Source organism: Salvelinus sp. IW2-2015, unplaced genomic scaffold, assembly GCF_002910315.2.
Source record: "Salvelinus sp. IW2-2015 unplaced genomic scaffold, ASM291031v2 Un_scaffold1594, whole genome shotgun sequence".
NCBI classification, from domain to species: domain Eukaryota; kingdom Metazoa; phylum Chordata; class Actinopteri; order Salmoniformes; family Salmonidae; genus Salvelinus; species Salvelinus sp. IW2-2015.
In genome coordinates this window covers 190,612-203,167 of record NW_019943017.1, presented here as the reverse complement: position 1 = coordinate 203,167, position 12,556 = coordinate 190,612, and the positions used below count along the sequence as shown (strand labels likewise).

At 41.1% G+C, this 12,556-nt stretch overlaps 1 protein-coding gene across 1 annotated transcript; it reads left to right on the top strand.

Moving 5' to 3' along the window:
• Positions 1-7,444: 7,444 nt before the first annotated feature.
• LOC112071358 (glutathione S-transferase Mu 3) lies at positions 7,445-12,342 on the top strand. The gene is made up of 8 exons (XM_024138811.2): positions 7,445-7,627; positions 8,156-8,231; positions 8,328-8,392; positions 8,477-8,558; positions 8,838-8,935; positions 11,697-11,792; positions 11,929-12,039; positions 12,242-12,342. Exons 1-8 carry the CDS (start codon positions 7,592-7,594, stop codon positions 12,335-12,337), a joined length of 660 nt encoding a protein of 219 aa, XP_023994579.1. The 5' UTR covers positions 7,445-7,591; the 3' UTR covers positions 12,338-12,342.
• Positions 12,343-12,556: the final 214 nt, after the last annotated feature.

The window sequence follows — 12,556 nt, the reverse complement described above, 5'->3', positions numbered from 1 at the left end:
CCTACTGTTAGCTTGTTCCTACTGTTAGCCTGTTCCTACTGTTAGCCTGTTCCTACTGTTAGCCTGTTCCTACTGTTATCTTGTTCCTACTGTTATCTTGTTCCTACTGTTAGCCTGTTCCTACTGTTATCCTGTTCCTACTGTTATCTTGTTCCTACTGTTAGCCTGTTACTACTGTTTGCCTGTTACTTCTGTTAGCCTGTTCCTACTGTTAGCCTSTTACTACCGTTAGCCTGTTACTACTGTTAGCCTGTTACTACTGTTAGCCTGTTACTACCGTTAGCCTGTTACTACTGTTAGCCTGTTCCTACTGTTAGCTTGTTCGTACTGTTAGCCTGTTACTACCGTTAGCCTGTTACTACTGTTAGCCTGTTACTACCGTTAGCCTGTTACTACCGTTAGCCTGTTACTACCGTTAGCCTGTTACTACCGTTAGCCTGTTACTACCGTTAGCCTGTTCCTACTGTTAGCCTGTTCCTAAGGCTATGTGCATGTTTGAGATTGACAGACTTTGCTTAGGTCTGTTCAGATCAACAGATCTTCGTAATGCATGCAACCAATCAATGTATCTCTAACACACACACTACTATTTCCCACGGTCATACGTGATCTGTTTGGAGGAAACCTCGTTTATCACCTGACAAGTTACAGTACTTTTCCTCAATCCACTTTCTGTCCTCAGGTGAAGAGTTACTGGCTGGGCCCTCACTACATCAAGGAGGGCCAGGAGGGCAACGACATCCGACGCACCAACGTCCCCGACATCCGTGTGGCGTACCGTTACGAGACCATGTGTGAAGAACTCAACCTCATCACCCAGGCCATCCGCACAGACGAGCTGGAGGCCATCACAGAAGAGGAAGGGACTTTGTGTATGGGGCCTGTCTAGGGGGAGAGAGGAGCGAGTTCTATGGGGCCCGTGTAGGGTAAGAGAGGAGGGACAGAGAGGAGGGAGATCTGTCTATGGAGCCTGTCTAGGAGGAGAGAGGAGGGACCAAGAGGAGGGAGGGCTGTCCATGGGGCCTGTCTCGGGGGAGAGAGGAGGGGAGTATATGGGGCCTGTCTAGGGGGAGAGAGGAGGGACAGAGAGAAGGGAGGTCTGTCTATGAGGCCTGTCTAGGGGGAGAGAGGAGCGAGTTCTATGGGGCCCGTGTAGGGTAAGAGAGGAGGGACAGAGAGGAGGGAGATCTGTCTATGGAGCCTGTCTAGGAGGAGAGAGGAGGGACCAAGAGGAGGGAGGGCTGTCCATGGGGCCTGTCTCGGGGGAGAGAGGAGGGGAGTATATGGGGCCTGTCTAGGGGGAAAGAGGAGGGACAGAGAGGGGGAGGTCTGTCTAGGGGGAGAGAGGAGGGGAGTCTATGGGGCCTGTCTAGGTCTCTTATACACATCTAGATGTGTATAAGAGACAGGAGAGGAGGGGAGTCTATGGGGCCTGTCTAGGGGGAGAGAGGAGGGACAGAGAGAAGGGAGGTCTGTCTATGAGGCCTGTCTAGGGGGAGAGGAGGGGCAGGGAAGAGTGGGGGGAAGAGGAGGGAGGAGGAGGCACAGGGGAGAGGAGGAAGGAAGAGCAGGTAAGAGGAGAGGGAAGAGGACAGACCTCAGTCCTGAGGAACCAAGAGTGTTGTAAGAGACCACATCATTCACTTCATACTGTATCTCTTCAAATCTCTCCATATTCAAACCCATTGCCAGGACAGAGTAGAAAATAGTTTGATTTTTTTTTTTTTTTTTGAAGGAAAATCTTTGCAGAGACTTTAGTGGCAGATATGGGTCGATAGAAATAACTGTGTGGGAGAGACATGGAAGAGATCTGGGCAATGCAATATTAGAGAACAAACCTATTCCTGTCTGTCAAAATGACATGTTTTTGATTAAGATTGTTTTTGCGCTATCTGATATTGTGACTTTCCATTGTATCTTTGATTTCATCATTCTTACTGTCCAACCTTTCCTTGTCACTGTGATATCATTTCTGAATTTATTTATTTGCGAGTGAATATAGGCTACATATTATTTAGAATGTAAAAAATGTCTGGCAGTATTTAATAAAACAACTACATATTTCTGGCAATATTTCCTACGCCTTTATGGTTTTATACTAGCCTGGTGAATTCCAGTCTGTTTGTGCTAACATTCCACTCATTGCCACTTCTTGTCATACTAAACAACATGTACAAATGAGTGGAATGTTAGCACAAAACAGGTTCTGGATTTCAGGCTAGTTTTACATCTGGGTGGCATAAATACCTTTTACTGGAGCTGCTGCTTAACTTATCTTTTGTCTCAGATTCATCCTGACAATAGACTTTTATTATAGTGACTGTATCCTATCTTATCATGTAATTTCATTGCGTACGATGTCACTCTGTGAACTCTCTATCTGACCTCGGATCAGTGTCCTGCATAGCCTACAATACAAAATAAAGCTCCAAGTTTGGAATCATCTACTAGATGGAGATACTGCATCGCGTTTCATATCTGTTTTTACAATCAATAATTCCTGATAGATTTGTCTGTGTTTCCATAAAACCTATGTCCCAAAATGAAGGGTGAACACACTCATCCCAGTTTTGTATCACCAGTAGTGACGTACAGTGGCTTCATAATGGTCTCTTTTTCGACTTGCGTGCCCAAGGTAAACTAACGTCACACCTCAGACTGGATGACTGGTATATGCATTTACTTCCCCAATAACTGTGGACTGAAAAGCCGTCTGACTTGGTTCAATATTTGCTGTTGATTTATAGTTGGTGTTTGTTTGTTTATCTCGTAAATAAATTTCTCTAAAACGCAAGAATTCATTGCAGTTGTTGAAGTGTGTGATTCATTTCGAAACTTCTATTCCATCAAATAAGCCTCACGTAGCAAATTAGCAATTGCATTTTTTTGTTGACCAAATTCTACACTCTCTCATTGACCTCCATACAAGTTTAATAGTAGTCCTTGATCATCTCTACATTCCATCCCGTAGGTAGTTTATATGTAGTCCTTGATCATCTCTACATCCCATTACATCACATAGGTGTAGTTTATATGTAGTCCTTGATCATCTCTACATTCCATTACATCACATAGGTAGTTTATATGTAGTCCTTGATCATCTCTACATTCCATTAGATCACACAGGTAGTTTATATGTAGTCCTTGATCATCTCTGTATTCCATTACATCACATAGGTAGTTTATATGTAGTCCTGATCATCTCTGCATCCCATTACATCACATGAGTAGTTTATATGTAGCCCTTGATCATCTCTGTATTCCATTACATCACATAGGTAGTTTATATGTAGTCCTTGATCATCTCTACATTCATTACATCACACAGGTAGTTATATGTAGCCCTTGATCATCTCTGTATTCCATTACATCACATAGGTAGTTTATATGTAGTCCTTGATCATCTCTACATTCCATTACATCACATAGGTAGTTATATGTAGTCCTTGATCATCTCTGCATCCCATTACATCACATAAGGTAGATATGTAGCCCTTGATCATCTCGTATTCCATTACATCACACAGGTAGTTTATATGTAGCCCTTGATCATCTCTACATTCCATTACATCACATAAGGTAGTTTATATGTAGCCCTTGATCATCTCTACATTCCATTACATCACAACAGGTAGTTTATATGTAGTCCTTGATCATCTCTGCATTCCATTACATCACACAGGTAGTTTAATGTATAGTCCTTGATTCATCTCTGCATTCCATTACATCACACAGGTAGTTTATATGTAAAGCCCTTGATCATCTCTGCATTCCATTACATCACACAGGTAGTTTATATGTAGCCCTTGATCATCTTGTATTCCATTACATCACACAGGTAGTTTATATGTAGCCCTTGATCATCTCTACATATTACATCACATAAGTAGTTTATATGTAGTCCTTGATCATCTCTACATTCCATTACATCACACCAGGTAGTTTATATGTAGCCCTTGATCATCTCTGTATTCCATTACATCACATAGGTAGTTTATATGTAGCCTTGATCATCTCTACATTCCATTACATCACATAATAGTTTATATGTAGTCCTTGATCATCTCACATTCCATTACATCACACAGGTAGTTATTATGTAGCCCTTGATCATCTCTGTATTCCATTACATCACATAGGTAGTTTATATGTAGCCCTTGATCATCTCTACATTCCATTACATCACATAAAGTAGTTTATATGTAGTCCTTGATCATCTCTACATTCCATTACATCACACAGGTAGTTATATGTAGCCCTTGATTCATCTCTGCATTCCATTACATCACACAGGTAGTTTATATGTAGCCCTTGATCATCTCTGCATTCCATTACATAGGTAGTTTATATGTAGTCTTGATCACTCTACATTCCATTACATCACACAGGTAGTTTATATGTAGCCCTGATCATCTCTGTATTCCATTACATCACACAGGTAGTTTATATGTAGCCCTTGATCATCTCTGCATTCCATTACATAGGTAGTTTATATGTAGTCCTTGATCATCTCTACATTCCATTACATCACACAGGTAGTTTATAATGTAGCCCTTGATCATCTCTACATTCCATTACATCACACAGGTAGTTAAGTACCCTTATCATCTGCTACATTCCATTACATCACACAGGTAGTTTATATGTAGGCCTTGATCATCTCTACATTCCATTACATCACACAGGTAGCTTATATGTACCCTTGATCATCTTCTACATCTCATTACATACACCAGGTAGTTATATGTAGCCCTTGATCATCTCTACATTCCATTACATACACAGGTAGTTTATATGTAGTCCTTGATCATCTCTGCATTCCATTAATCACACAGGTAGTTTATATGTAGCCCGTGATCATCTCTACATTCCATTACATCACACAGGTAGTTTATATGTAGCCCTTGATCATCTCTACATTCCATTACATCACATAGGTAGTTTATATGTAGTTCTTGATCATCTCTACATTCCATTACATCACACAGGTAGTTATTATGTAGCCCTTGATCATCTCTACATTCCATTACATCACACAGGTAGTTATAGTAGCCCTTGATCATCTCTACATTCCATTACATCACACAGGTAGTTTTGTATGTAGTCCTTGATCATCTCTACATTCCATTACACACACAAGGTAGTTTATTATGTAGCCCTGATCATCTCTGTATTCCATTACATCACACAGGTAGTTTATATGTAGCCCTTGATCATCTCTGCATTCCATTACATCACATAGGTAGTTTACATGTAGTCCTTGATCAATCTCTACATTCCATTACATCACATAGGTAGTTTATATGTAGTCCTTATCATCTCTACATTCCATTACATCACATAGGTAGTTATATGTAGCCCTTGATCATCTCTGTATTCCATTACATCACACAGGTAGTTTATATGTAGCCCTTGATCATCTCTGTATTCCATTACATCACACAGGTAGTTTATATGTAGTCCTTGATCATCTCTACATTCCATTACATCACACAGGTAGTTTATATGTAGCCCTGATCATCTCTGTATTCCATTACATCACACAGGTAGTTTATATGTAGCCCTTGATCATCTTGTATTCCATTACATCACACAGGTAGTTATATGTAGCCCTTGATCATCTCTGTATTCCATTACATCACACAGGTAGTTTATATGTAGCCCTTGATCATCTCTGCATTCCATACATCACATAAGTAGTTTATATGTAGCCCTTGATCATCTCTCGTATTCCATTACATCACATAAGTAGTTTATATGTAGCCCTTGATCATCTCTATTCCATTACATCACACAGGTAGTTTATATGTAGCCCTTGATCATCTCTACATTCCATTACATCACATAGGTAGTTTATATGTAGCCCTTGATCATCTCTGTATTCCATTACATCACATAAGTAGATTATATGTAGCCCTTGATCATCTCTACATTCCATTACATCACATAAGTAGTTTATATGTAGTCCTTGATCATCTCTGCATTCCATTACATCACACAGGTAGTTTACATGTAGTCCTTGATCATCTTTACATTCCATACATCACTCATAAGAGTCATTGGACAAAGGTGTCTTCTGTACGGGGGAGTTTTGTTTAAAGCCCCGGTACTCGGTCTGAACATTAACCTGCAGCATAAGAACCTTATCTTTGATATCAGCGAGAAAACATTTTCAATTGGTACACACCTTCGTAGGTTGGGTAGTGGTCCCACACGGCCATATCTCAGTGTTACCAGTGAGTGTTTAGGGAAGAACAGACGGAAGACAGAGGGAACGGCTGTGTGGAAGGAAGAAGGCGCGGAAGACAGAGGGAACGGCTGTGTGGAATGGAAGAAGGCCGGAAGACAGAGGGAACGGCTGTGTGGAATGGAAGAAGGCCGGAAGACAGGAGGAACGGCTGTGTGGAATGAAGAAGGCCGGAAGACAGAAGGGAACGGCTGTGTGGAATGGAAGAAAGGCCGGAAGACAGAGGGAACGGCTGTGTGGAATGGAAAGCAAAGGCCGGAAGACAAAGGGAACGGCTGTGTGGAATGGAAGAAGGCCGGAAGACAGAGGGAACGGCTGTGTGGAATGGAAGAAGGCCGCCAGAAATGTGATGTCACTGAAAAAAACACTGTCTTCTACAACTGTGATGCAGCAGGTTAAAACAGTGGACAGGAAGTGTATATTTATTATTTTGATGTGATATGAAAGTAAAGGGCTTTATGTTTCTAGAATCGTATCACAATTCAGAATCGATTTACGTTTAGATGGAGTATTTAGATGGTTTGGCTGCCAGAGCCAGTCTACCTCTGAAAATAACATACAAGGTCCTTGAACCTTAAGGAGTAACGGTAGGCTCCTTAAGAGTACATCGAGCGGCAGCCTACATGAACCTTTCCATTAACGTTCTCCTAGCAGCAGAATATTATGCTGGTAGCATAGCATCGTTTAATACAGAGTACTGGTGAGTCCTTACTCCACCCACTCCGTTTACTGAAATGCAATACATGTGGGATGGTTATTGGCTTGTAGAGAGAACTGTTCTTTCTACCTGTCTCAGCAAAAGTGGGGTGGGAAAGACTCAGTAGGGTCTCTACTAACCAAATATGTTTAGTATGTTTAGAGGGGGACTGTGTCGTACATATCCAGCAGCACTTCGTTCTCCACCCCCTCCAGAGACCCGGATGCAATATACTGTAATAGACTGTACATGGGATACAAAAGCCAGCAGCAGACCGTGCAGACCCCCTCCTATTTGCTTAGTAGACACCCCGCTGTGTATTTTCTCTCCACAGAACAATATTCTCAACATACCAGTGTCAACATTGTATCTTTTCATTGTTGTTAGCTTATATACATTTTTTTTTAATTATATATATTTTTTTTAAATGCGGGCTTTTATTTTTGAAGGTTAATATTACCATCCGAAAGTGACGTCGTAGTTTGTGCTGCTGGCAGAACAGTAGTAACCTTTCTCATTCCAGACAGTGAAGGCTCCCGTATATAAAGTCTCGATAGGCGTCTGCGAGAACTCATTTTAACACCGTTGTTCACAATATACTACGTGCTGTATTCTGTGCTGCTACTTTGTTCGTGAAAAGGTACAACATGGCAATGAAGTTGGCTTACTGGGATATTCGCGGGGTAAGGAATAATATCATTGTTTGTTTTTCTGCACGCGGTTGCACAGTTGGTATGAACAGCGTTTTTCCATTCATTGGTGTGCCTGTCGTGGTAGGTTATGGGAACGTTATATTTGGCGTGATTTCAAGCTGTTCGTATTAGTTGGATACAATTATTGTCATGCAGTGCACATGTCTAATTGTGTGAATCGAGACATTTCTATTGTGTTACAAAAAAAGACTTGAATAGAAATGTGTGTTTATGTAACTATGAATTGCCGACTTGCAGCACGTGTTTACTTTGTTAAATTCTCAACCTGCTTGCCTGAGGATTTTTTTTTTTTAAATGTCACTTAACTTGAAATTTGTTCAAACGTAATCGCCACTTGTCAGTATATCAGCTTGTCAACATGAAATAATTTAGATTTAGCTCACACACAAACAGCTGCTATTTAAATTTTCATAGTTTAGTCACAATGTCTCATCCATGATATGAGGACCTCTGGCAGAGAAGTTTGATATGTGCCATATATATTTTCTTTCTAAATAGCTTGCTCAGCCCATTCGTCTGCTCCTGGAGTACACTGACACTAAATATGAGGACAAGTTCTACACCTGCGGAGAAGGTAACATTTAGGGTTTTGTTTTTGTTGAATTCCTAAAGGAAAGAATATAAAGTTGAGAACATTCCAGTTCTAACTTTGTCTAACTGTCTCCTGTAGCTCCAAACTATGACAAAAGTTGCTGGTTTGATGAGAAGCACAAACTGGGCATGGACTTCCCCAATGTAAGTAGCCTACGTATAATATGCTGAACAAACACACACCGCTGCTACCATACCACCTGTGACTGTTGCCGTGTTTTCCCCTAGCTGCCGTATCTGGAGGACGGAGACAGGAAGATTGTCCAGAGCAATGCCATCATGAGATACATCGCACGCAAACACAACCTCTGTACTGTCTGATATACTGCAATCAGGCCATTCAGGGAGACATTATTGCTCCAGTGCCACAACACAGTACTTCACACACACACACACACACACACANACACAGTACTTCACACACACACACACACACACACACACACACACACACACACACACACACACACACACACACACACACACACACACAGCTAGGCTATGACTAGACCATGGAGTTGCCATATCTCTATTCTGTAAGTTTTTAGTTGAGAATATAAATGTCCTATTGTCTTGTGTGATTTTGTAGGTGGGGAGAGCGAAGACGAGAAGGTTCGTGTGGACACTCTGGAGAATCAGGCGATGGACTTCCGGAACGGATTTGTGATTATGTGCTACACAGACTTTGTAAGTGACGACACTTTGACTGGCTTCTTGAATATCATTCCGAAGACTCACTTGATAATTGGTGACCAATAGACTTTGTAAGTCACAGCCTTGGACATTGACCTATCACTCAAGACCTATTTCACCTCACTTTTTATATAAAAACTTTATGGACATTATGGACTTTTAGTTTGCACTGACCACTTCCCTTCTTCCTTCTTTATTTTTAAATATAGTACCAGTCAAAAGTTTGGACACACCTACTCATTCAAGGGTTTTTATTTTTTACTATTTTCTATATTGTAGAATAATAGTGAAGACATCAAAACTATGAAATAAAACATGGAATCATGTAGTAACCAAAACAGTGTTAAACAAATTACAGCTTTGCACACACTTGGCATTCTCTCAACCAGCTTCATGAGGTAGTCACCTGGAATGCATTTCAATTAACAGGTGTGCCTTGTTAGTTAATTTGTGGGATTTCTTTCCTCAATGCGTTTGAGCCAATCAGTTGTTGTGACAAGGTAGGGGTGGTATACAGAAGATAGCCCTATTTGGTAAAAGACCAAGTCCATATTATGGCAAGAACAGCTCAAATAAGCAAAGAGAAATGACAGTCCCTCATTACGTTAAGACATGAAGGTCAGTCAATCCGGAAAATTAAGAATTTGGACAGTTTTTTTTCAAGTGCAGTCGCAAAAACCAAGCACTATGATGAAACTGGCTCTCATGCGGACCGTCACAGGAAAGGATAAGGTCAGTAGAGTTACAAGCCTTAGAAATTGCAACCCAACTAAATGCTACCAGCGTTCAGATAACAGACACATCTCAACATCAACTGTTCAGAGTAGACTGTCCTCAGGCCTGATGAGTCCAAATTTGAGAACGTTGGTTCCAACCGCCTTGTCTTAGTGAGACGCCGAGTAGATGAACGGCTCTTCGTATGTGTGGTTCCCACCGTGAAGCATGGAGGAGGAGGTGTGAGGGTGAAGCTGGTTGAGAGACTTCCAAGAGTGCCTTTACAGCTTTGCAAAATATATTTTGATATAACACTTTTTGGTTACAACATGATTTCATAGTTTTGTTGTCTTCACTATTCTACAATGTAGAAAATAGTAAAAAATAAATACAAACCCTTGAATGAGTAGGTGTGTCAACCTTTATACTGGTCCTATCTATAAGTACCAAATACGGACACTGCCAATGTAACAGAGTTAGATGCCGTCTGGGATCTTAAGCACTTACAAATTCAGACTGGGTGCTTAGATGCAGTCTGGGCTCTTAAGCACTTACAAATTCATAACATTGTAAGAAATGTTCATTTTTTTTGTAGGATGTAACACATCATACGGAATGGATGACATAGTACACACATTTCAGGGACCCGTTTTGGGTTCGTGAGCACAACTTTTGAAGTGATACAAATGCTCTGGAGCATCACTTTAAGAAAATACCATAAACTCACTCCACAGGTAGCTTGAAATGGAGCTATCGAAATATTAGATTTTTTTTTTTATATATATAGTTTTAACGGTGGTTACATTGTCAAGGGCTGCACGATATGGGTAAAACTTTTAGTTGTGATATTTAAAAAAATTGGACCAAATATTGCAAATTGACTTGCGATAAACATGACTACCAAAATAATGGAAACCCCAGCAGTGTGTTAACAGGGCGTTGGGCCACCACGAGGTTGATCTGGTGACTGAGACGACCGTGGCATATGGTTTACATCGTTTTCATGCTCATCAAACCATTCAGTGCCCTGTGAATGGGGGTTGTTGTCATCCTACGGGGGGATATCCATGGTAGCCAAACTAATGCCCTGCCCAGTATTTTTATACATGACTCTAAGCATGATGGGATGTTAATTTCTTAACTTCGGAACCACACCTGTGTGGAAGCTCCTGCTTTCAATATACTTTGTATCCCTCATTTACTCAAGTGTTTCCATTATTTTGGCAGTTACCTGTAGTTTTTAAAACACTTGGGTGAATGTTGGAATCAGAAATATAACCATTTTAAAATTAAGAGGCAGTGGAAAGCAGCATCCTTGTTGTTTGGAACAATCGGTTGTCTGCATTTGACCTAACAGAACATCATGCTAACTTCTCGTGAATTTAACCGTGGGGAGGAGGAACTGAGTTGCATGGCGGGGGCGGGGCTTGGTGTGGGACGCAGCCTCAAGAGGAGAGATGGCGAGACGACAGAGTAAACTACTAACTAAAAACGCATGTTACGCGCAGCTGAGTGGCAGCAAAAAAATATATTGCATACGATATAGATGGGTTAGTTGACAACGTCACAAACAACGCTTCAATGGGGAAGCAGTTTGTGAGTTGTGATTCTGGATGGTCACCAACCATGAGAAGAAACTGATGTGTGGGGTACTGTGGCTCTTTTTGAGTTTCGTTTTGAGTGACTTCATGTCCATACTAATGTGGCAAATTCACTAGCTAACTGGTAACGATATATTTGAGACAAGTGTCAACAGTCTAAGCCAACCAGTCATTTTGTTGCCCTGGAGTTTTACACGCGTCTTTAAAAAATAATAATAATTAAACAACCAACCCATCTATGGGTCTCGTGATTATGGATTTTGATGTTTCGATGTGATCTGAGTTTGCAGCCAGCTATAAGGAACTCGTGCTACTCACCCGATTTCATAACAGTACAATACCTTCCTATGTTCTAGTTTTCATTCCCCAAGACTCATCTTGATACTGAGTGACCCTAGATCGTCTGGAGTATAACCCCCCCCGCCTGTATTCTCCCTCAGGACAAGATGAAGCCAGGCTACACAGAGAGACTGCCTGGAACACTGAAGCAGTTCTCAGAGTTCCTAGGAACCAGGAAGTGGTTTGCTGGTGACAAGGTATGATGCGCTTCTATTGGCTAGTCACTGCACTGTTAGTAGTGAGACACGTAAACGCACCAATGGTGGCAGCCGGGAGAGAAGACGCTGAGTCTCTGGAGAATGAATAATTGCTCTGTTGCTTCCCCTCAATCAGATCACCTTTGTGGACTTCATCATGTATGAGCTTTTGGATCAACATATAATGTTTGACGCCAAGTGCCTGGACGACTTCAAGAACCTACAGGAACTTGTAGACCGCTTTGAGGTCAGGATTCTCATTTTATATATTGGGGATTATTGTGATTACCTCTTGTTTTTTTTATTAAAGCCCATTGTAACTGAAAGAGTTCCCTTCAATTTGAAGGATACAACAACAAACAAATATCTACACAGAATAAGATGATACCCGCCGCTTTAAACGTTTGTTGTTGACTACTGACTAGAAGCTGTTTTATCTTTCTCAACAGGCTCTGGAGAAGATTGCAGCCTACATGAAGTCAAGCCGCTTCATAAAGACTCCTGTCAATAACAAGATGGCCAAGTGGGGCAACAACAAAGAGTAAAGAAACCAATGAGTGGAAAACATCAATCATATGATTTAGATATAGGAGAGTTAGTTCTGCAGCCACTGGGGGTCGTGGGACCTGTAAAGACATCTAGGATTTAGACCTGTAGGTATGAAGTATGCTGGATGAACCATTTGATAAATTAGCTACTCTTAAGGTTTACACAGGCAGCCCAATTCTGTTCTTTAATCCCATTTTTAGTGGCAAAATATCAGA